At 36.0% G+C, this 24,331-nt stretch overlaps 1 protein-coding gene across 2 annotated transcripts in view; it reads left to right on the top strand.

The window, feature by feature from the left end:
- Positions 1 to 24,331, top strand: part of KCNT2 (potassium sodium-activated channel subfamily T member 2) — a 141,929-nt gene that overhangs the window by 74,363 nt on the left and 43,235 nt on the right. For both annotated transcript variants that reach the window (XM_068406327.1, XM_068406326.1), the window contains exons 9-13: positions 3,685 to 3,865; positions 6,021 to 6,185; positions 7,734 to 7,870; positions 12,431 to 12,494; positions 20,689 to 20,797. In XM_068406327.1, the coding sequence (XP_068262428.1) occupies positions 3,685 to 3,865; positions 6,021 to 6,185; positions 7,734 to 7,870; positions 12,431 to 12,494; positions 20,689 to 20,797 (656 nt within the window). The remainder of the gene's footprint in view (positions 1 to 3,684; positions 3,866 to 6,020; positions 6,186 to 7,733; positions 7,871 to 12,430; positions 12,495 to 20,688; positions 20,798 to 24,331) is intronic.

The raw sequence follows: 24,331 nt of genomic DNA, 5'->3' as shown, positions 1-24,331 counted from the left end.
AATAAATTTTCTGATACTACTTTTGCTTTAGCAGACCCATGGTTTGGGTTTCTGTGGTTTTTTTTAGTAATATTAAATATCCTCTCCATTAAACCAGTTTTGTTTTGTTGTAACTGCTCACTTAGATCCACTGTGAAAAGACAGCCTTGCTGAATTTACAGGAAACCTAAAATTGATATAGATGGTGCTGACTTGGGCCCTATATTTTAATTAGGTGTTTTCTGTGTATTTATTATTAGAGTGGTTTATTTTCTGCACAAGAACAAGTTGTTGTGAGCATTGCTTTTACTGAACTTTCCTTTCCTGCTTGAAATCATTATATTTGTCCAGGGATGACCAAGTAAATTATTGTTTCTTCACGGGATGAAAGAAGAGGGGGAAGCAAACAAGAACAAGAAGATAAAAATACCACCATAAAATATCAAAACAGCCAAAAGATTAAGCCCAAGTTACTGCAAATTTCATTATGTCAGGAAATATGAAAATGCAGACAAGAGCATATGCTGTCTGTATTGGTACATGCAGTATTTATGCATCTTTTAAAAATAATGCTTAACAGTTAATTTACAAGAAAAAAAAAATTGATACTACTATTCCTATCCACTATCCATGTGGACTTGGCTTCATGAACAGCCAATAACTTTCTACTGCATTCTATGCAGTATAATCAGGTAGCCCAAATGGACAGAAACATACTATAGATACTGAGTAACATTTCTTTAGAGGGACTGGTGGTGAGATTAAGTATAATATTCTTGGGGGAGGAGTAAAAGAGGTAATATTTCATTTGGTAATTAGACTCCCATAAAGTTGTCTCTTGAAAGTTAGGTTTTTCTGCAGTTTTGTGATCTCTGGCTCTAGTAAAAACAAAAGGCAGAGCAGCAAAACACCTAGTAAAATTAAAACTTGATAATCTAATTTTGGATTTATCATTCCTTTGTTTTCAGAGTTAGGGCTTCAAGTAGAATTTGGTAGAACTGCAAATAAGGTGCAAGTAATTTTGAGGAAAGAAATTGATTTGTTCAACAAGTTGTTAGAAGAGCTGAATTTCTGCTTCAGCAAAGAAGAAATAGCTCCCATATCTTACTAACTTCAGTATTGTTAACTAAATATGAGAAGCTCTGGCTCATGCCCACCGAGTTCAATGAGAAACAGCTTGAATCTACAACATTTTGGATCGGGCACAAAATTATTTTGATGGCTTCAAGGAACAGAAATATATAGGGCTATAAGGGAGTATAGCTGATACAATGAAATCTTGGTCTCACTAAATTCAATTGGAATTTTACTATCCACTTCATAAAGGCTAAAATGGTTCATGATATATTAACTTATTTCAGTTAAGATAGAGCATGATTGGGTGGGCTGGCTATGTAAAGCTCATGAATAATAATAATAATAATAATAAAGATCTTTATCAAGACTTGAGTTTTCCTACCAGCAAGCTATTAAAAATTTTTTTAAGGTTTTACAAAAAGAACAAAAAGCAAATAAATAATTCTCATTCATTAAAAATGTAAAAAAACCCTAGGGTAGCAAATTTTTTTTACATTTTAATCCATCCTGTCAGATACAAAGGGTAAACCTGACCCTTTTGCATATACAAACACCACACAATTTCCCAGGTACCAGCATCAGAAAAAAAACATTCCTACCAATGATAGGATTGTGCATTATGCTTCAATACAAACCCATCTGCAGATATTTAACACGCTCAGTGGAGTAGTGTAGTAGTCCTGTTATGTGGGAGCCGTATCACTGACTCAGTGTAATTGCTGCTTTCCTGGCCCTTGTGACCTTAATTCCTCAAGTGTTTTAGAGATGTACCCACAGAAGATAACTAAAGAGAAGAAGATTCCGTGATCAGGAATAATAACAATAAAGAGTTAAAAATCCATCACCATTGTGCTATTAAAATTACATATAACTTATGGGAATAACTATATTAAAATAGTTTATTTTTCCATACTTGGATGCCTCTGTAGTATACTCCATTATTTCAAATTAACACTGGAAAAGGATTTAGCTAAAAAACTTTGTTGTCTGAGATGAAAAGAAAGCTTCATTAGAATAATTCCTTACAGTCCTTCCGTTAATATTTTCAGGGACAAAAATATAATTATCCTTTGAAAACTAGGAACACAGTGAAATTATGGAAGATCTAGATTACAAATCCAGTGAATAATGTGGGACAAATTGGATAGGAACGTAAAAGTACCAGTTCTGACTGAAGTATGAAACTTATGCAAACAACGGGGAAAAAAACCCACCCTTTTTAGAACATTGAGACGTGTGAAAACTACAAATGCTAGAACTGTGAAAAGGAAACTGGGAATTTGATCCATATGTTCTGGAAATGCCACTGCCCACAGCTAAATTATTTTTGGAGAACAGAACAGAGAACAGAAGAACAACTGCTAAAGCTGTTATAAACACAGGGTCTCCCTGGTGATGCAAAGATCTTACCATAGCAGATATTAATGAGTGACTATTACCATCTGGGTATCATATATGAAGAAATTATCTTTGGTATGTTCTAGAATAATTACTAAGGAATACGATATTATTTAGCAATTCTCTCTCTGATTCTCCATGGAGAAATCACTCTGCTAACTCCAAGGGGAAAAAACCACTATTCAGGGTGCTTCACACATTTATTTTCTTCATATAGGTGAATATAATCTAAAAGCCTGAACTGATCTAAGTAATTCTACTGTATTAGGGAAAATCATATTTTAAGCTTGGGAAGCTCTTTATTATGGTATATTTTTTCAAAGCAAAATGTTTTTAAACTCTGCAACATATGAAATAGTAGTAAGACCTGTGGACAGATTCTGCTACTGCTTCTCAAAACCAAAAGCACATCATGCTGATTACAAGAGAAATAATTACCAATTAACGTGGGCTACGATTTACTTGTTCACAGGAATGTGTGACTGGAAGGAATGAACCTCATTCATTCTGCTATCAAAGACAACCAAGCTGTATATTTATATTCTGTACTTTTAGCAAGCAGAATCTTCATACCAGTTGGCATTTTCCACTTTCTACCTGAAGGCTGACCCTGGACACTTATTCCTCTGACAATTCGAGAGCCTGCAATTCTCACATTTGGTTTGTTCTAGACAGTCAGTACCCCGTTGTACCAACATTATCCTTCTAGTATGCAACACATACTGTCATAACTAGTTCATGCTAGTAACTCTTGCCACAGAAAGGGATAGAGACCAACATAAAGAGCAACAGATTTAAAGAAAGCAGTATGTACATTTTCTTGGCCATACCAGCTGACTCTCCCTGAAAAAGTTAAGATTTTTATAAAAAATTCTCAATGGTGACAACTGTATACCATGTCTTTTGTTCTGGTTTAGAAAGGAACATCAGTCCATGATGTTCTATATACCACCCCTCCCTTCACAACAGCCGCTAAGCAAAATCTAGCAACAATCATATTGAAATAATCAAAAAATGAGTTTCCTTTATTACAAATGAGGTTTGAAAATTATATTAACACCACACTTCTGGTTTGATACTAATTTTTGCTCCTCTCTGGAAAAATGTCTTTGCTAAGCAATTTATGCATTCTGAAAATAAATAGTTCTCTGCACATATAATTATCAAACTTGAACTGACCCTAAGTACAGTTTTTATTTTTCGTGTCTTTATTCATTCTTTTCTACATAGTATTTGTGGAATTCAGCATCTGGAACGAGCAGGAAACAGGTTGACTCTCTTTGACTCCCTTTATTTCTGCATAGTGACATTTTCCACTGTGGGCTTTGGGGATGTTACACCCAAGATATGGCCTTCAAAGCTGCTTGTTGTCATTATGATCTGTGTTGCTCTTGTGGTGTTGCCTATACAGGTAAATATGGATTTTTCTTCTCTTTAGAATTGTTTTTAAAACAAGAGAATAATAACTGAAATAATTTGTTACTATTATTATTGCATATAAAATGTCAGAAAAAATAACCAACTTCTATACCTCCTGTTTTTTTTTTTTTCCCCCCTTTTTCCTTTGTCTGTTCCCCTATAGTCTAGATTTATACTAAAAACCAGAGCGCTAATAACAGTTTTCAAGTGCTGGTGAAAGCTTTCTGTTCCTGTCATGTACCACAGAGCCGTTCCTTCATCCTGAGATATGGGTTTGTTATTAATAGAGTAATTTAAAAAAAACCCAAACAAACAGTAGCCAGCACTTTCTTTATGAGTATAGCATTTCCTCTGAAGGCTCTCCCTGTTTCTAATCTTGGTTCTCTTCACTTCCTCTCTTACTCTTACAGCTCAGTGCTAACTTGAAAAAAATCTTATTAAATCTGCAACTCAAGCAAATTGGGTTCACTGCTGTGTATGTCGATACACACACACACACACACACAGAGACAACAGCAGTTAGGAATTTTTGATGCCTACTTAAGTTTAGGACTTTAATAGTGTCAACATGAAAAGGCTGATTTATGAAAATCCAAGTATTTCAAGGAGTCACAATCAGTTTCATTAAATTTGTACCAAACATTTCCCAGCTCATTAGGTGATGCTTGATGACAGAAACCCTGAGATTACAGGGGAAGCCCTGCCAAGATGTTAACTGTTCCACACTTGGTGATCACCCAGACCTCATGCCACAAAAAGGGGATGTGGGGAGACATTGTGCAATGCTTATCAAAGCTTATATTAGACCTGCTAGACCACAAAGCTCCAGAGTTTCTCACACAGTCATAGTTTCCAGACTCTGCTTCTTTGACAGTGAACTAAAGCTCGCTGTGAGCAGACAACATAGAAACATGGGAAGGTTGGAAGCTCAAGCTTTCAGCATTAATTTTCTTGAAATTATTTGAACATTTTAATTATACCTAAATATTTAATGTCTGCATGCACAGACATATGCACTAACACAATTATATTCCCACTCAGTGGAAATTTTAGTAAATATATATTCTATTGAAAACTAAAATATGCTTTGTTTAAGAAATTTGGAATTTTCTAGGAAATAGAAATTTCATCTTTCAGGTAGTTCTGACATACACTTCAGGCATCAGAGCTCTGCATTAACCGTAAATAAACTGAAATCTACTGTCCTTTCACATAAGTTTACCTCTTGTTAGCTAATTTATTTTATAGCTTTGTAGTGATAATGGGGCTTCATATAGTTTTCCATACACAGAATGTTGGAGGCATTCTCTCCTGAGCTTTTGTCCTGCTATGATATGAAGTAAAATATTATTCACAATTCAGTCTCTCCATCAGTTGAATGTAGATGAGAAAAAGCAGCTATCACAATTGAGCTCAGTATTAAACGCATATTACTTACATGAAGCTCTGAAATGATGTTTGTATGTTTTATTACAGATTGTTACAATGGCACTGATTACTGCAATATTCTCTTTAGTCTAAAGGATTCAGACTAGTAGAGCAATATTTACTGTTAGCTTGCATATATTGTTCAGCTGGCAAAGGCAAATTTGCTGTATTAACAGCTGCTGTGTATTGAAGTTGTATCTAAATTTATAAGACACGTAAGAGAGTATACAGAAGGTCACCTTCAGAACATCATAAAATCTCTTGGGAAGAGTTATTGCCCAAAATAAGTAAAATGGTGCTTCTATCTGAGTATCTATACTCACAGTACACACTTAAACGCGTGAAAATGTAACCTTTAATTTGAGGGAGGCATTTGTACCACATGGCACTGGAAAAAGGGAGCTCAGACGTACATAAAGAAAATAAGGTACAGCCTTCGTTCTTTTCTAAAATCTTGAGATTTACTGTAATCTCATGATATTTTAATGGATTTGCCCTGCTATTTGTATGTGGTAGACACTGGGTCTATATTTTTTAATCACCCTATTATACATCTCACCCACTTACTAGGGAACTTTTTACAAAGAAAAAGACATTGTGGGCTAAGGGCATCTTTTCATAGAGGCATGACATAAACGATGCAACATTGTTAAGTCATGATACAGTTGTACTGCACATCTGCTTGTTGATATTTCACTGTCAGTTGGCATCTCTTGCAGTTTGAACAGCTGGCATATTTGTGGATGGAGAGACAAAAGTCCGGTGGTAACTACAGTCGACACAGAGCTCAGACAGAAAAACATGTTGTGCTGTGTGTTAGCTCTCTGAAGATTGACTTACTTATGGATTTCTTAAATGAATTCTATGCTCACCCCAGATTGCAGGTACTTACAGTGGGGAAAAAAAAAAGAAAGTAAACTCAAAACACTGATTTTTTTCAGACAGCCTTCTGAAATGGTCTTTAATATGTAAAACTGAATTTGGGAATAGCCGACTGTATAATTGCAATAAGAAGCTGAGATACAGTATGGAGACATCATTTTAAATTGAGGTAAATAGACTAAATAGATAGAATTACTGTCGTGTTGAATTATGCCAGTCCTTTTAGAAACAGAGATTTCCATGCAAATTCCTTATATTCTACCCCAAAATAGAAAATAAATGAAAACTACTCAAATTATTTTTTCCTGTTGTTTTGGGACTGGATCCAGAACTCCTCACAAGTCAAAGCATCTTTTGGTTTTCACATTTTGCTTTGCTTTTTTTCCCCAGTGTTAGGAAGATTAGATCCTTTTGGAATTGTTGAAATTAAGAAATAAATAGGCGTACTTTAAAGGACAAAGACCTTGAAAGATTACACACGAGATCTTCTTAATGTACATGTATTCCCTAGCTAATGCAAACAGATGTCATATGACTTGTTTTGATCATATAAAAGCTTACTTATATGGGATAGCAATTTGGATTCATTATCATTAGCTTAGCTACAGATCGTTTCTTTTACTAAAAGATACCTGTGATAACATGCTTCATTAACTAGTGCAAAAAATCACAAAAATACAATCTTCAAATTGCTAAGCAGCAATTTGACAAATCCCAAATCCAAAATATTCCCCAAAATAATTAGCTAGTAAGAGGCATAAGCAAATGTACAAAAAAATTCAGTTCTTTATAGATGCAAACACAAATTGAAAACCAAAATTTAGTTAACTAGCCTGAAGAATGAGTCAGGCTCTGTGGTACACTAGAGTCAAAGACGAGAAGTCCTAATACTACTTATGTAGCCTAAAAGTGCTTATGTACATTCCCTTCACAGTTGAAATGGGAAGCTGCAGGATACAGATGATGCACTGGATCCAGTGCACTGAGCTTTCTGCAAAAGTCTGTGTGTGCTGAGGAAGACTTCTATGACAAAAGCCTGTCCTAAGCTCTCAGTCTGTCCTCTCACATTCCATTTATCTCTCCTTTTCTTATCTACACACATGTGTACTCCAGAGCAACCTTACTTTTCCTAACAAGGACTGTCAGTAGCACAGGAAACAGAGTTTGGATCTGCCCCTCAATGTAGAGGAAAAAATTTTGGGGAAGACAATTCTATTTCGACTGTTGAAAAATTCCTACATTTTCCAGCTAGAATGACAGAAATGTAAATTGTCTCTAAAAAAAATTATGCTTATATGGAAACAAAAATGTTTCTAAATGGACTTTAGTTGCCGCCCTGGAGTCTTTTGAGAACAGTAGACAACTGTCCAGCGATTTTTATTAAAGAATTCAATATTTTAAACACATGTATTCAAATAAGTTTTGCCAAGGAAATTTGAGAATTACCAGAGACATTTTTGACATCATGAGTCTCTGTTGACTCATTCTCTAGCAACAACAAATGGTAACATAAAAAAATAACATGACTATTCCCCTTATGTTTTTGACAGGACTATTATGTCGTTATTTTGTGTCCCACTGAGATGGATGCTCAGGTCCGAAGGGTGTTACAAATCCCAATGTGGTCCCAAAGAGTTATCTATCTGCAAGGCTCAGCACTAAAAGATCAAGACCTGTTGAGAGCTAAGTAGGCAAATATTGACCAATATTGTTTTTTACTTTTGTTTCACTCATGCTGTTCGATAAATAAGTTTGATAAGCAACAAAAGCTGTGCTAGAAGGAAAGCATGTGTATTTAGAAAGCAAGGCTCTTTGATATAATTTGTTTTTCATAGTATCTGAAATTTTTCAAGGAACAAATATTTGTAAGCTCTTTCATTTGACCAAATTTTTCTTCATTGATTTTTCTGTGTCAGTTTTTAAAGGTATTGAAACAGAGTGCCTGTGATTTCTTCTGAAAAAGCAGCACAGAAAATTCCAAAACTGCCAGTAATGCTAGGATTTCTGTTCCTTGAGGAAAGATGGTAAATGTGACGGTAGTTTTCCTGACCAACTGAAGGGGGAAAAAAGTAAACAAAAATAATCATCGCCCTTTGAGCCCATTGCACAGTTTTGTTTTCTTCCTAAGTTCAGCCTGATAGTATAAGCAACTACTCTACTATATCTCCATATACTCTTCTTTCAGGGCCTTCCTCTTACCCTGTATTTCCACCACTTCTAAAAAAATCCTCTCTTCCAGTTAACAGTGAATGACATTAATCAAAACATATCAGTCAAACACAGTTCCTCAACTCCCCTACCCACCACTGCTCAATCACTTGAAGGTGTGAAGCAATTCACAGTGGAATTCACGTAGGAGGATTGTCTCTAAACTCTCCAAAGAGAGAGAAAGGTGATTCTTAGCAAATAACTGATTTAACTTACCTGCATTGCTCTTTATAAGAAGTTATCAGCAACTAATACAGATATCTAAAATTGAGCCAATACCTGTCTATTTGTGTCATTCAGCCTTCTTTACCCCAGGGGAGTTATTTCCAAGAATCTAATCTGTGAGAAGTCTAGCGAGCAATGTTATCTTCTCAGATTTCTGCCACTGAAAAAATAACTACTTCTATATCTGTTTAAAAATCAAAAATACAATAAAGCTTTTTTCAGGATTAGGAATTTTCTTTTAGAGAGAAGTTCTGGGTTTTTTTTTGCTTTCTTGCCGATTTCAAGAAGGAATTCATGTGGGGATTTAGCTGGCATTTGTTCTACACTTTAGGAGAACTAAAATTAGACTGTTCCCTAAAGAGGTAGAGAGGTAGTTGGTACTCCAGTTGACCTGGAGGAAGTCAACTGTGGAACTGTGCTTTTTCCTGCAGAACATGTAATTGAATGTACCTGTCACAGAATAATTTTCAACTTCTCCTGAGGGAAGAAGTATAGTAGGAATTTAATAGAACATTTAATATGAAATATAACCCAGTACCCAAGACATTTTCTATGTTTCTTTTTAATGAGAACATAATATACTCAGAAGATAACAAGGCACACGGTAAACTTCTTCTAATAAACAAAGTAATAGTTACCAACAACAAAAAAAAATCCAGTGTCTCATTATCAAAATTTATACATATATGTGAAATGCAATGTCAAAATAACATGATAAAGGTTGCACCAAAAAGTAAAGGAATACCAAAAGTTGCCTGAATGCATAAGTAGTAAATAGTTAACTAATGACTGTATTGTTCTTTATATGCCCTAGTACACAATCTGACTTTACAAAAATGATACTCATTCTTGCTTCCTACCTTTGAGAGCTTCACTTTGCAGATTTTTGGTGTTCTCTGATCAGTCCTCATGTGCTCAGCTTTAACAAAAAAAACCAGAATGAATTCTGTCATGAGGAACACTGATACTTATATTGTTCATCAGCATGACTGGAAACTTTATAGCTACTTCAGCGTTTGAAACAACACAGTAATTGATTAAAATAGCTCTCATTCTCCATGCAGACTAGCACAGAAAGTGAATAACAGTACTATGTTTGATATTTTTCCCCCTGCTTCCCCTGCAGCTTTCTCCCACATTCTGTCATGACCTCAGATATTTTTTCTCTCTCCTTCCACTTTCTTTAGTGAACCATCACAAATCCTAATCTTCATGTCCACTCCTTTTCTTTACCTTATACTTTTTCCTTTCACAAATTTCTCTTCAATATAGGAAGTCCCTTTAATTTCTACCATCCTCAAGCAGTGGAACTATTGGGTTTTTTGTCTCAAAGTCAGTTTTCTGGCACATAAAAATGGTGTAATTGACAAAGCTTTTTTCAGTTGTTAGGACATTAGTAACACTTCTCTCATAAGGATACTCTGGGTTCTAATAAATGTTTTTAACATGGATGCTATTACTGTTTCTGTTGTCTAAATTCATGACATTCATAGATGTTAACATCAGGTTATTATCCTTGTCATCTGTGGCTGAAGTGATTCAAGAAGTTACAAAAAATATTGGGGAAAAAGGTGACTATGTTCACATGAGGTTACTTTTCCTTATGAAATCATCTATATATACTGTCAATCCCAGTTACCTCATCAGCTGTCATCAAAATCTCATCTAATTTCACTGAATTTTCTTTCCTACAACTTTGTTAAAGACCGTATCTTCCCAATTCTGCTTCCATGCTTAGCTGAAACTACTCATACAGCTACCACGATTTCTTCCTAATTAGCGCTCAGAAGTGACCTCCTGTCCTCAATTCTTCACATCAGCTCCATTTGACATTACTATTTTGGATATATTGATTTGCCTTTGTTACAGTGATTTTCCCATTTCAAGTACTTTAATCTTTTGAGGCGTCCCTGTTTTCCTACTGCTAGGTGCTTATGGGGAATCTACAATGACCTGACTTTAACATTCTCTTTCCTTCATACTTTCTCTGAAAGATCTCACACAAAACACACAAATTTAATCACTATTTCTATATTCAAAACCTAAAAAATTGGCCAAGGTATCTGACGCCTCATTATGGATATCTATTAATCAACTTTAGTTTAGTTGCAGACAGTTGTAAATAGATTTTAATTTTTGCTACCAAAATAAAACCAGTATCCTACTGTGGATCATAGCTTGGAATCATATTGTAGAGCATCCTATGTAGACTGAGCCTGCATCTTGCAAGTGTTTTCTCACACAAGCTCTCATTTTTGCCCCACTTAAAACTATATTTATGTTCTTGACATATATCATCTCAGCTACCTGAACCCTTGTTTCAGAACACTCTGGAAATATCATTTATGTAGTACATCACTTTGCCTCATTGCAGTACTTCCCTGGCTTACACTTCTTTATTGCATCAAGGAGTGACCCCTTATTCTCACTTAGCTTGGAACTACCAGTTCTTACTGAGATGTAACCTTCTGGTAAGTCTATATGGCTATTCTCTTTCACACATACAACAGTTAACATAGAAATCCCATTGTGATTTCACCCATGCGATCCCTTCAATCTAGGAGGAATTTCACAGAAACGTTCATAAAGTAATCCCAGTATTTTCCGTTGCATCATCTCTTCAGTTAGTTCTCTGCTCTGATATCCAGTGAGACCACTTTATACCATGATAATTTTTATATTCAAGTATTGTCACACTGTTTCTTCATGTTTCCCATGTTTGCATATACTTTTGTTGTCCTTTGCCATGTCACTTAGAGCTTATATAGCAAGGACTGTCTTTTTGTTCTGCGTTTGTACAGTACCTAAAAGAACAGGCTCTCAATCTAAGCCTAGGGTCCCAATGGCCTAAACTATTACTAACAACCACCAATTCAATTTTCTAGCAGCAAAGACACCAAAGATTCAGGAATCTCAGGTGCCATTCCAGACTCCAAAATGAAGTTGCTGTAATGAGCAGTGAATTGCCTGTTCATTTTCCCCAGCTTCTGTCTCGCTTTTCCCCTTCCCAGAAAACCCATTCTGATCATCCTGTTCCTCTTTGCCCAGGAAGTCCTGTCTTCCCAAGGAGGTCAGCCAAGTCCCTATTTCTTTACTTCCTTGTACCAGTAAGGGAAGCAGGATTCACTGGAGAAGGATATCAAGGTCTGAGGCAAGAGAGGAAAAGCAAACTTTGATGAAACCTTCAGTCAGACAGTTTTTCTCTGCACTCCCACCATGACTCTTTATTACATGACCAGTTGTACCCGCTAGGGAACAATTAGGCACTAAAAATTCTCAAAGAGACAGTGAACTGAAAATAGTTAATTTATTTCATGCATACATACACAGAAATGTTTGTTATTTATCCCTGGCGCATTATTCTACTACATCTACCCATCTTTCTGCTATCACTAGGCAAAACAAGTCTATATTAAGTTATCTGCCCCCTCTCATTCATTCCTATCAATAATAACATGTACATATCATACCCTTGCACACTATGCAGATTGGTGCTATTTATTCACCTTTCATATTCACGGCAGATAAATATTTATTTTGCAAATTAAGTGTGTTTGAGGCCACCCTTTTATTACTTTGGCACAGTTTCTACTGGCACCAGGGAAAGAAAGTTTCCAAGAATCTAGTCAAGAAGTACTGGTACACCATGAGTTAGTGCACAAGGTGACTGCTGCTGACATTCAGATAATGAGTGAGAACTGATAGTCTAAACTTTCTCTGTATTCTGTTTCTATAAGGATACAAGACTATAAATTGTGAAATACAAGTACACATCAGTATTTTGTTGGTAACAGGCTTCTCTCCTCTTTCCTAGAATGGATGATGCTGAAGCTTGTTTCATTCTGAGTAGCCGCTGTGAGGTGGACCGAACAGCAGCAGTAAGTTTTGAAGAAATAACTAAGAATTAATGTGCATGCTGTTCATAATGTTACTGCCCTTATTCCCTCTCAGGGACTGAGACTTCTGTGAACAGAAGATTAAAATTAGCTGATTTACACAGAGATTTTGCATGTGGGCTGAACTTGTCTCAGTTAAGATAATGAAAAGGTTTCCATTGGATTCTGTAAGGCCAGGATTTCACAAATTTATAGAACACAATCTAATGGCTCATTTCACATTACATGTCTGCTTCTGCTTTTTTAGAAAATAAATTACATGACCTACGTACTGAAGTAGTTAGGATTTTACAGCACATTTTAGTTATACATTGAACTTCTTTTGAAAATATGTAAGAATTTATACATTCTTACAGGACTTCAAAAAATTTTAAAAAGTACTGTAAGAATACAGTACTTTCAAAAAGCAATTTTCATGCTGTTTTGATGAATTCTCTCCTTTATTATGGAACAATGGCAGCATACCATATAAGCACTATCATGGTACCTTACATATGTATTGATACTTGGTATCACTCCAAAGGGTAGTACTCTGTCAAAAAAGTTTTATTCAAATTATCTGGACTAATATCAATGCTTGCTCTAGATACCCAATTCAAAGAGTTGTATTAGTTAAATCAGAAAAGAGATATATATCAAGTGATATTTCCATTCAGAGCTATTGAAGTATTGAAAGTTTACGGCTAACGAAGTAAAGATTGAATTCAACTTTATAAATTAATTTGTGACTAATACCAAATAACCAATATATCTGAGAGTATTTAATGATTTTTCATATTGGACAATTGTAAATGTGAAAAATGGCAAGATTCTTTGAATAAGTTGGTATGGTTTTGCCCACGCTACTACTAGTTGTTTGCAGGCAGGTAAGTTACTGTCCACAAAGGAAGACTGCTAATGTAAGCCTCTACTCAGCATATCTGCGATAAAAGAATAAAAATACTTTAATATGAAATAGAACTCTTCAAACTAATGAAATTATCTACTGATCACAAATATCCAGGAAAAAAGTCCACTGAGGAAGGATTTATGAACACAACTTTAAATTTTTCACCATGAGCTGCATGCTAAATTATTGCACACTTGCATCTATTCCTTTGGTGTTCAAGATCAAACCAAAGATCAGAATAAGTCTGAATATTCACAAAATTAAATTAAGATGCTTACAAATTGCCCAACAAGATCAAACTAGTGTTTAAATTCGGTAATTATGTTTTAAGCTATCTCAATTAAAAAATACTGTTTTGCTGCTACATTATAAGAAATAGCAATTATTTTTCTCAATGTTAAAGATACAGTAAAACATGGGAAAGGAGGGCTTTGCATTATGTATGTAGTATTTCTTAATATATTCTCTATCACTTGCTACAATTACTTCATCTGCTATCAAAACTTAGTTGTTTCCATACCTACACATATGGCTCATCAGAGAAGGAAGAACAAAAAAAAGGAACATAAGCTGCTGCTAGCAAGAAGAAAGGATTAAATAATCCTTGCTAGGCAAACGAGCCCCCAGAAGCAAATTTTATCAAAAATAACTTAATTTTTTGTAGGCTATCAGCATGCTGTAAAAAAAAAAAAATAATTATTTAAAGCTAAAGACCCTGTGCTGGACCCATCACTTGCAGAAAGCCCTGAGAAATAAATCTTGCTCCTACTATTATATTCAAACTTACTGAACTAAGAGCTTTAAATTCGATTAATCAGCAACAGAATCCTGAAAACACACTAGTGAAAGCCACTGAATTGGCAGCAAATAATCCTGGAGTAGTCAAGTAAGGCAAGCTCTCAGAATGTACTGTTTGGAAGTGACAGAGGTGCTAGGGTATTTAAAGGTAAGAACAAGCAACAGTTCTTGCAAATCCCTGGGAAAATACTGGTAACTTCTGTGAGACTGAAAAATATCAAAAAGCCAAACTGCCTTGCCTAAATTAGCCATAAAGGTCAGAATAAATCAGCTACAACATCTCATTTCACAAAATATACTTGACAGTTGTGAAATGGTTAGAAATGAGAAATCTCATACAAGCAGAGCACGTGATTTACATTACACTTGGTAGGTTTATGCAGCTTTAAGGACAGCTGCATGAACACAGGATTCACTTAGAGGTAAGCGGTTCATCTCTGCTCATATCCTCTCCAGAATTTATACAAAGAAAGGACAATTTTCAGCTCTGCTAAACTCTCCTACAGGGCAGACAGTAAACTCTACATGGGGCTCATGGAGCTTCCATCCATTCTGGCTGGCACTATCTAGCTTTGGTTTCAGAGTCACGGCCAGCTACAACTCTCTCCAGGCAGCCTTTCTGCCCTCAGGGACAGTGTACCCCCAGGAAATACCAGAATGGTACCTGGCACATTTCAGCTTCCAGTACAGACTATTATCAAATCTCATTTATCATTGTATCCGGAGCATACAAGCAGGCAAATCTTACCAAAGACACAATCCTGTTAACCTTCCTCTGGGACAGAATGCCTTGTTGGGTGACCTGCTGGCTAGTCATAATGGTGCAGTATCTCAGCTGAAGCAATGATACTCTGAGGGTCAACGTCATCTGAAGCTTTTAAACAAGATGTCGCCTCTCTCTCTTCTTTCATTGTTGTTGCTCAGATTTCCTTTTCACAGGGAGTACAATTATTTATACTACAAGTAGAAAAGAGGACAAGTTTTCTTTTTTTAAAAGATTTTGTTTTATTTTACTACCCCCTAGAGCTCTGAAATGAAATGGATTTCATTTCCTACACTGTTCCAGCTCTGGTCACTACTAAGAACTTCAGTAATGTAGTACATAAGGTTACAGTTTGTCACTGCGCTGAAGGAAGTTCAGTTGTCATCTCAGTATCAATCTTTATAACTAAAACTGATTTTCACCCTGCTGTGCTTGAGAAGCTGACCAACTGTTAGGAGTGCCTTGGATCCTCTCCTACCTCCAACAGCTGTCAAAATAAAAGTTAACAGATGCATTGAGGAGATTCCTGACCAGAACAGTTGTTGTTACTCATGTGATTTTTCAAAGTCCATGAAGGTTTTTATCTCAGCTACAGTCCTCAGCAGAGGATCTACTCATTTGCCATGGATACCACTGGCTGTTCATTGCTTGCTGTTTCATTAGTTAATAAGTTTTGGTGCCAAAGTCTATGTTTCTTCAGATCCATGGATCTCAACTATAGCTCAGAAGAAAAGTACAATAACAGGTGACATGCAGTTACTTCATAAAAATTGGCAGTTTCTGCCTTTTTCACTTGGAGGAGTAGGAACTTCAACAGTCAGACCAAGAATTTGTCAGCTTTCCAGAGTCTCCTACCAGAAACTTTCTCTTCTCTGGCAAGACAAAGCTCTGTCAAATTTTATTCTATCAAATGCTATTTTGACATCTCAGATCAAGATGTAAGCTGCTCATCTGCTATAGCAAGCAGGACAGACATCTGTTTCACTTCTGGAGGATGCAACTCTTAAAGAGAGTTCAAATTGTTCTTGAGTCTGGATGACAATTTTTTTGTTGGTGGTGGGTATAGAACAGCGGTCTGTGCCACACCATGAAGTTAGCCAGTGACTCCAATGGGCTGCCTACATCAAATTGCTCCACAAATCTAAGGTGCCTGAAAACAGTGCATCTGCTGTTTTAACCCAAGGAGAGGTGGGAAGAGAAGTCTCTTTTGAATTATCCTATAGATAACTCATTAATAGACTATAAAAATATATGAAAGACCACTTCTGCTGCTGACAGCTTTGATCTGATGCTTACTGAAAATTCAGAGATGGTTGAGTTCAAGCTTGCACCTTTTTTTTCCCGCCCTTCCATTAATCAATTATGTGACACTACTATACTGGTAATCTGTTACACTGCCTTAATAGCATCACAAGATGGATGCATCGCATAGGAAGAGATAACTAATTTATTAAGTGGTGTGTGGCAAGAAAAAAATTAAATCAACAGAACTATTTTAAAATATATATTAAATCAAGATCTTCTTTTGAGTCCTGATGATTTAAATTCCTGTTACACCCACTTTAAAATTTACAGCTTTTGATACATGAACTTAAATATCACCTCTATATTAATCATCATCAGTATCAGTGGTAATTTTTGGTCACTGACTGCAATTCATTGCGTGGAAAGCACACAGAAAAGAATATATATTTTTCCCTCATCTCCCAAAGAAGCATGTATTTTATAATGTGAATAGAAACATAATTTTGTTTCAGTTATCTCTGTTTATAGTATGTACATATATACCTCCTTTTTACTTGAGAGAAATGTGAACATTTTTTCAAGTCACTGCAATATGGTATAGAAATTGCTACATATGTAAAAACAGAGAGCCAGCAATACTATATGAAGAGACTGAATCTAAGAAATCACTTGAAGTGCCTACTTGGATTTTCATTTCTTTCCCCTGGAGTGCTTCTCCAGAGTGGAATTTGGGAGACTAACTGAGCAAAAAAAACCCATGGAAACCCAAATAACTGGCTTTTGTGCACAAACACATGTATATAACAAGTGAAAAGAGAGAAAATGAAACAATAATGCAAGGTTAATAATGCAGTATTAACAGTACATACACACAGAGTTGATCTTATGAAGAAATATAAGGCATTTACATATCCGTTTTATATATAATACATATTTGTAGACTGCTGCTTCAAAAAAGACTTAGGAAATGGAAAGCAATACATATTTTGCAGTGTTAAAACTGCAAATGTGCCAAATAATCAAGAGATTTTAATTTCAAGGAGTCTTTCCCTTTCCTATACAATTATCTAAAAGTATTTTATGTTGAGATTCATACTTTTAGTTTTACAACATTTACTTCTATGGGTCTAGGTTCGTTTGTTTTTTTTTTTTTTTTAATAAAATGGTGTCATTTGAATAATTTTAATAAGCATTCCTCATTCTTATTTTTAAGAATTCTTGCACCTTCTAACAAAACCAGGCTTGTTAGACAAAATAATTAAAAAAAAAATCAGAGAAAAATATCTAACATTGAGAAGAAAAAAAAAAGGAGAAAACTTAGTCGGAAATGTACAACCAAAATTGTATTGATTGGTACAGTTTTGGTTTATCACAGTAAATTTAATCTTAGCTTATGTATGTAATACTCAAGAATGAAAAAAATAATTCACCTAAATTTCATTGAATATAAGCTATATTTCTCTGCATGCGGCATACAGGAAACAGCCTTTTCTCACCACTTTTGCAAGCCAATGTTGTCTGTGAACGATTACTATGGAAAGGAAGGGAGGAAACTGGTAATGTCAAACCCTGTGCAATGAAGCCACACCATCACTGCAAGGGACTCAATGGGTTTCCCTGACACCTTTTGCATAAAAAGATTAGTTAATGTCTTCAACAACACAGGTTTTTCAAATCTGCCCCAAATCCACTCCCAAACCTCTTACTCCTCTGCAGTGTATCTGTATGATCGCCATCTATCCCATTACCAGCCATTTGCTACTTCTAAGGTGTGTTGGCATTTCATTCCCTTAAGACAAAACAGCAAAAAACTCTAAATACAAAAAAATCCATAAGGAGGATGAGTTGCCGTATGCTATAGAAAAAGCGAAAAAAAAGCAACTGCATACAAGGAAAGCTTATAGCAGGGTACATCCAAGTTCTGAAATCTTATATCTATGATACTGTTAATAAGAAAAATGTGAAATAATGTATTTTACCATCCTCAAAAGGTCTTCCTGTTATGACTCCATTCTAATATTTCTAGTAGAAAAAGTAATTGCTAACATCTCAATTGACATTAAAATATTATGGTTCGAAAATGTCAATTACGCTCTGTTCCAGGCAGAGATTTTCCCTTGTGTTCATGAGTCTGAAAGCTTTTCTTATTGCTGATGCTGCAAACATAATGAATCATTCTTTATATTTTTTCTAGTACCACGAATTTCATGACTAAGCAAGGCATTTCAACCCAAGTATTGCTTCCTACATGCAGCACTCAAATACTCCTTTTTTGTTCTGAAATAAATAAAAACTGATGGTTGATATGCTGAAATTACCCATATTTCATGAAATTCAGTATATGAATGTATTATCACATACTTTACTTTTATTGGATAGCAGTATTCATCCTGCAGTTAACTCTCTCTTGACATGTAGTAGCAAGTACAAAAACTAACAGGCTGGGAAATCTTTTGGAATCCTTTGGTCAGTACCCAGCTAAATTCTGACTTCAGTTATACGAATGTTTTTGTTGCACAAAAATGTAGATCTGTTTTTAATTGAGCTGATTTTTTTTTAGAATTAGCAACAATTTTAAACACTTAACATTAAACAAGGACATCAGGAATTATTTAAATTCTGAGTCTCTTTGGAAGGACGTATCTAATACATCATTCTTGATTAATTAGACATGACTCATCACTACCATCTAAGTTTTCACACAATTCTTCCACACCCAAATGCCACCCCTTCCAGATTATATGATCCCCAACACTTGCAGAAAGACAGGAGAGGGACAAAATACCTTAGCAGAAGATTTCTGGAAACAAACCCTCTATTCTGCCTTCCAACAAATAGAATATATTATACTAGGATCATAGGATAATGGAGGTTGGAAGGAAGCTCAGGAGGTTTCTAGTCTGACAGGAGTCAGTTATGAACACAGACCACATAGCTCAGGGCTTTATGTAGGTTGGTGTGAAAGTGTCCAAGGATGGAGACAGCACAGGCCTTCTGCACAACCTGTTCCACTGCCTGTCTTCATAGGGAAAAGGTTTCTCCTTATATCCAGCCTAAACCTCTCTTTTCAACTTACATCCATTGCCTCTTGTCTTCCAGCCATGCACCACTGTGCAGAGCCTGGCTCCATCTGCTCAATAATCATCCTGTAGATACTGGGGGTTGCTCTTAGATCCCCCTGAAGCCATATCTTCTGCAGGCTGAACAAGCTCCATTCCCTCAGCCTCTCCTCACAGGGCCTCTGCTTCTGCCCCTGACCATCTTGGTGGCCCTCTACTGAACTCAGTCCAGCTAATAGATGCCTTTGCTGTATTAAAGGCCTGCAAAGTGGATGCCATGTCTAGATCCAGTCTATCTTGTGCTGAGTAGTGGGGGATAAGCACTGCCCCCTGTCTACTCACTGTTAGAACAGCCCAGGATGCTGTCAGCCTCCTCTGCTGCCAGGGCACGCTGCCAGCCCATGCTCAGCTCATGCTCTGCCAGGACCCCCAGGTCTTTTCCAGCAGAGCTGCTGCCTACCAGACAGCCCCCAGCCTGTGCTAATGCAGGGGGTTACTCAGTCCCAGGGACAGGACTCTCCTTGTGCCCTTGCTGAATTTCGTGAGGTTCTTGTCAGCCTGTTCCTCCATCTTATCTTGGTCCATCTGAATGGCAAACCTGCCCTCGAGTGTTTTGACTGTTCCCTTCAGATTGGTATTGTCTGCAAACCTGCTGAGCATGCACTGTTTCACCTCCTCCAAGTCATGGCTAAAGATGTTTAACCGAAAAGGTTCCAGTGCAGATCCTTGTGACACTCCACTTGCCCTAGGTGTCCGGGTAAAGTACATGCCATTTACCACTGCCCTAAGACTCCAATCATCTAACCAGCATTTTACCCATACAGTTTTCCACTCATCCAGGTTGTAATGTCTGAACGTGGAAATGAGAATACTGTCTGAGACCCAGCATTCATGTGCCCAGAGGTATAGCTCCCCAGATCATCCTTATGTTTGAAGATGGGTGAAACTATTAATTTTTCTGCTCTTGTTGGAGACTTCCCCCAGTCTCCACAACCTTTCAAAGGCAAGAAAGCAACCGTCTGAGGACACTGACCTGGCCTGCTCTCTCTACACCCATCTGATCCTGTGGGCTCTGGAGCAATCCCTGTCTAAGATCATCCACTGCTGGTGATTCTGCTCCTGCTTGAAGCCTGCCTCAAAGCAGAGGCCTGAGAGACCTTGTTGGTGAACACAGAGTACCTCAGCCTTGTCTGTGACCGCAGAATTACTGAACTGTCTGTGTATGTGTATATATGTATTTAAATATATGTAATAATACATAATATTACTTACATAACATGTACATAAACATCCACACCAGTTGGTGTCATGTAGTCTTAAAATGAGTTTTCTTCAATGGAGTCAGTCTGATAAAAGGTTCTTTTTCTAATGTAACGTGGTTATTTGTATTTCATTGTCATCACCTCATACGTTTTATTCTAGGATCATCAAACCATTTTAAGAGCATGGGCAGTTAAAGACTTTGCTCCAAATTGTCCTTTGTATGTTCAAATACTGAAACCTGAGAATAAATTCCACATCAAGTTTGCAGGTAAGTGCAAGATTTCAGCCATTTGAAACACTTGTTAGTATTTGGTAGTTTGTTTCATAAACATACAAGCAAAGCGAGATTCCCTATGCATATTTACTGGTTAGAAGCAGATTAAGAATGCAGTATTGTAAAATAACATGGGCTGTATATATCCTATCAATAGTAAAATGTCATGTTTTACATTAAAGTCTTATTTATAAGCACTTTTAAGGATTATTACTCTCTCTTGTTACATAATATACAGAGTAGAATTATTTGATATATAACATATCGTTACTCCCTAATTATAGATCCAGGTAGGTTTCCAGCTTGCTATATCTATGTATTTAAATAATTTCTGTCTACTAAAACATACTGTTACTAAGGGGTATATGAGAAGATCTGCTCAGAAAAGGCCAAATTTAAACCAAACAACAACTGAAAAAAAAAGTCTTCCCATTGGACTGTTTTTTTCTAAGTGGTATGAAAAACATTAATTACTTTCAATTATTTTGGAAAGAGACATATAATTTAGTTCTATATCCAGTAAAATGCATGTCTTAGAAACTATAACATAAAATGCAAAATTATGTTAAGAAATCCAGACAAATCCTCTCTTATAAGAGGAGATTACCAGCTTTAATTTGACAAACTGTTTCTCTGCACTATGTAGGTAGGTCTCTCTTTCTCTCTCTGTCTGTAAACACACACACACATATGTACATATATATGTACATACATGTATATGCTCATGTGCAAAAACATGCAAATACTTTTATAATGAACTCATTTTGCCTATCTTTGGAAAAATCTTTCTATGAAGTAGAAGCAAAGCTTTCCTTTTCAACTGTAATTTTGAAAATTCAATTTTCTTGAAGGATATTCTAAGGAAGAAAAGATTGCTGATTCATGCAAAATTCAAAAAACTCTATAGAAAAATATTAGTCTCCTCCATCATCCCAGAATGTGATGAAAAACTAAATTCCAGTGCAGAACAATTCCAGAGCAACAGCTAAAACTGTGATTTTAAATGCTACTGAATTTACCACTAGGTTGGAAAGAAGGAAAAAGTATCAACAGCAGTTCTGAAGTTATAGAAGCGTAATCTCAAATTGTGAGATGGCACAGCAGGGCATAAGTCTCATGCTGTGACAAGAATGATGGTGCTTTTTCATCTCCCTCTCAAAACCACACAGCACAAACATAATCTCTTCTCCCTAGCCATGTCCACTTTATTGGTAACTGTGTTAATTTGTTGTTCCTAATTGCATTTTTAAGAGAGTTTCATTATTCTTAATGGCTTGTCTCTGTAGGAGCTCACATATAACTAGACTTGCAAAACAGATGTTATTTTTCATATCTGTTTTAAGTCTCAGATTGAGAATTTGGACCATTTTTTTTTTAACAAAGCAAACAACAAAAAAACCCCAAAGCCTCTTCAACTGAGCTTAACCAATCTGGTATCTTACTGCCTACATTTATGTTCTGTAGTTCTTCAAGGGCTTGAGAAGACCTTATATATTCCGTGCCTCATTGAGCCCCTCTAATATTAATTATAGTAGTACTGTATTGTAAGTCTAAATATTTGTATAGCACCTTACATTCCAAAAGAATTTCACATGGATCATAGGGATCACTGCATCCATTTTCACACACTCTCCCCTGCACAACAGTAAAAACAGAGAATTACAAGCCTTCCTTCAAGATTAATTTAATCTTACTCATATAAAGCACAGGAAATTTTTAATGCAGTTTTAAATTTGGCAAGGTTACAAACATGGTATAAACATCACCACTGGATGCTTACACCTACTGCATATGGTTGGGCCACTGAGAGAGTCGTGAGAACAACATTTGTTTGCATACATTTTCCTAAGAGGACTCTACTTTGAAGAAGAGTGGATGAGACTAATAACCATTTTGAAATACGTACCCAGTGGGGGCTGCAGACTATAGCCCTGTCCAAAGCGCTTACGAATAAAATCTGTCATAATCATATGGAACATTTTCTAAGTGCTTTTCCTATTATGATTCAGGACTGCTTTATTACTGCCTTAATGCAAAAGCTTCTTTTAAATTTGATATTCCTTTAAAAAATGACTCCCTTCTTCCGGAGGATTCCCAAAACAATATTGTGCATTTTTATGAACTTGAAATATTCAGTAATAGGATTTCTTCTTTTTTTTTTCTTCCTCTTTATACACAGGTTTAGAGACTATAACTGTCAAAAAGAAAGTTTCTGAATTTAGAAAAAATACAACCAAAAAGTTCCAGAAAGTCCTTCTAACAAAAGTTTAACTTTTAACTACATTGAAAATTTATAAAACACTAGAAGCCCAGTTTCTTGGCAGCTTATATTAGGTTGACCAGTTGTCCTAGATTGCATGAGACAGTGCTGAAATATAGACCCTGACTGCATTTTTCCATAGAATAGAATCCTGAAGATTTTCTGCCTTAGGCTTCAGACACAGTATGTAGGACAATTAATTGTTATAATTTATTCCCATCTGGTAGACAGGACTTCTACATTCTTCCTCTCTTTAATGAGGGTATGAGAACTTATCCTTGTCATCACAGCAAGAGAATGGAGACACTTTGCACAGGGTACGTGGCCTGTCAGAAAGGCAGGTTTCCTGTCTTTTCACCTGATGCCAGACACACACCCTTGCATCCTGCATTTTCTCTGTTATTTTTTACAGTGGAGTTTAACTACTTTGTTTAAAGTGGTAACTTATGCTTATATTAATACAGTGGAAACATTTCTCTGTGCTTGAATATGATTCTTCAATGGAATCTGAAAAGCACGGGGCATAAGTGTTTGTCCCAGCAAACTCCTTTTCAAGTTCAAGGTGTGAACACTCTATAAATATACAGTCGAGTGACAGTTATCAAAAGGGCAAGGAAACACTGTATCAGCATTATTAAGTCTTATGCCTTAAGCTGAAATGCTTTGATTACTTCTTAGTAATTTCCAATATACAAATGCCTTGACATGCCCAGTTTTTCCTTCAGTAATACTGCATTTTCCTTCACTGGCAGTTACATATGGTTTTCTTCATCTTCCTGCTTTTCCTTCAAACACACGGGGCTAACAAAAGGACATGTACCCTTAATGCATGCATCTGGCCTTGCTTTTCAGCACAACCATGAAATAAAGTGAAGATTGTCCACAGGAGAGGAATTATTTATGCAATTCAGAGACTGGAATAAATTGCATGTTTTCTGAGTTGAACTTATAACTTTTATATATTTGCTAGAAAATAAATTAATCACCTTTACCTTGAATATTCAGAAATGATGTATAATCACAATTCCAGGAACTGGGGATTTATTTTGACGTTCTCTATTTATTCAAAATGCACCAACGAATTAGCACAGATCGGTGAAGCCTGACATTAAACCTTCAGTAGTTTATTGAAAAGGAACATAGTCCAGATTCACAGAAATGGATATTGAATGCATCTGATGATTAATCTATCCAATTGCAGATAATAATAGTCTAGAGATAATGGATGGGCATTTTTCTTTATGCGGTCTGGTAGTGATCATCTTAAC

This window comes from Nyctibius grandis, chromosome 8 (assembly GCF_013368605.1).
Source record: "Nyctibius grandis isolate bNycGra1 chromosome 8, bNycGra1.pri, whole genome shotgun sequence".
Taxonomy (NCBI): Eukaryota; Metazoa; Chordata; class Aves; order Nyctibiiformes; family Nyctibiidae; genus Nyctibius; species Nyctibius grandis.
This window is presented reverse-complemented; position numbering and strand designations above follow the sequence as displayed.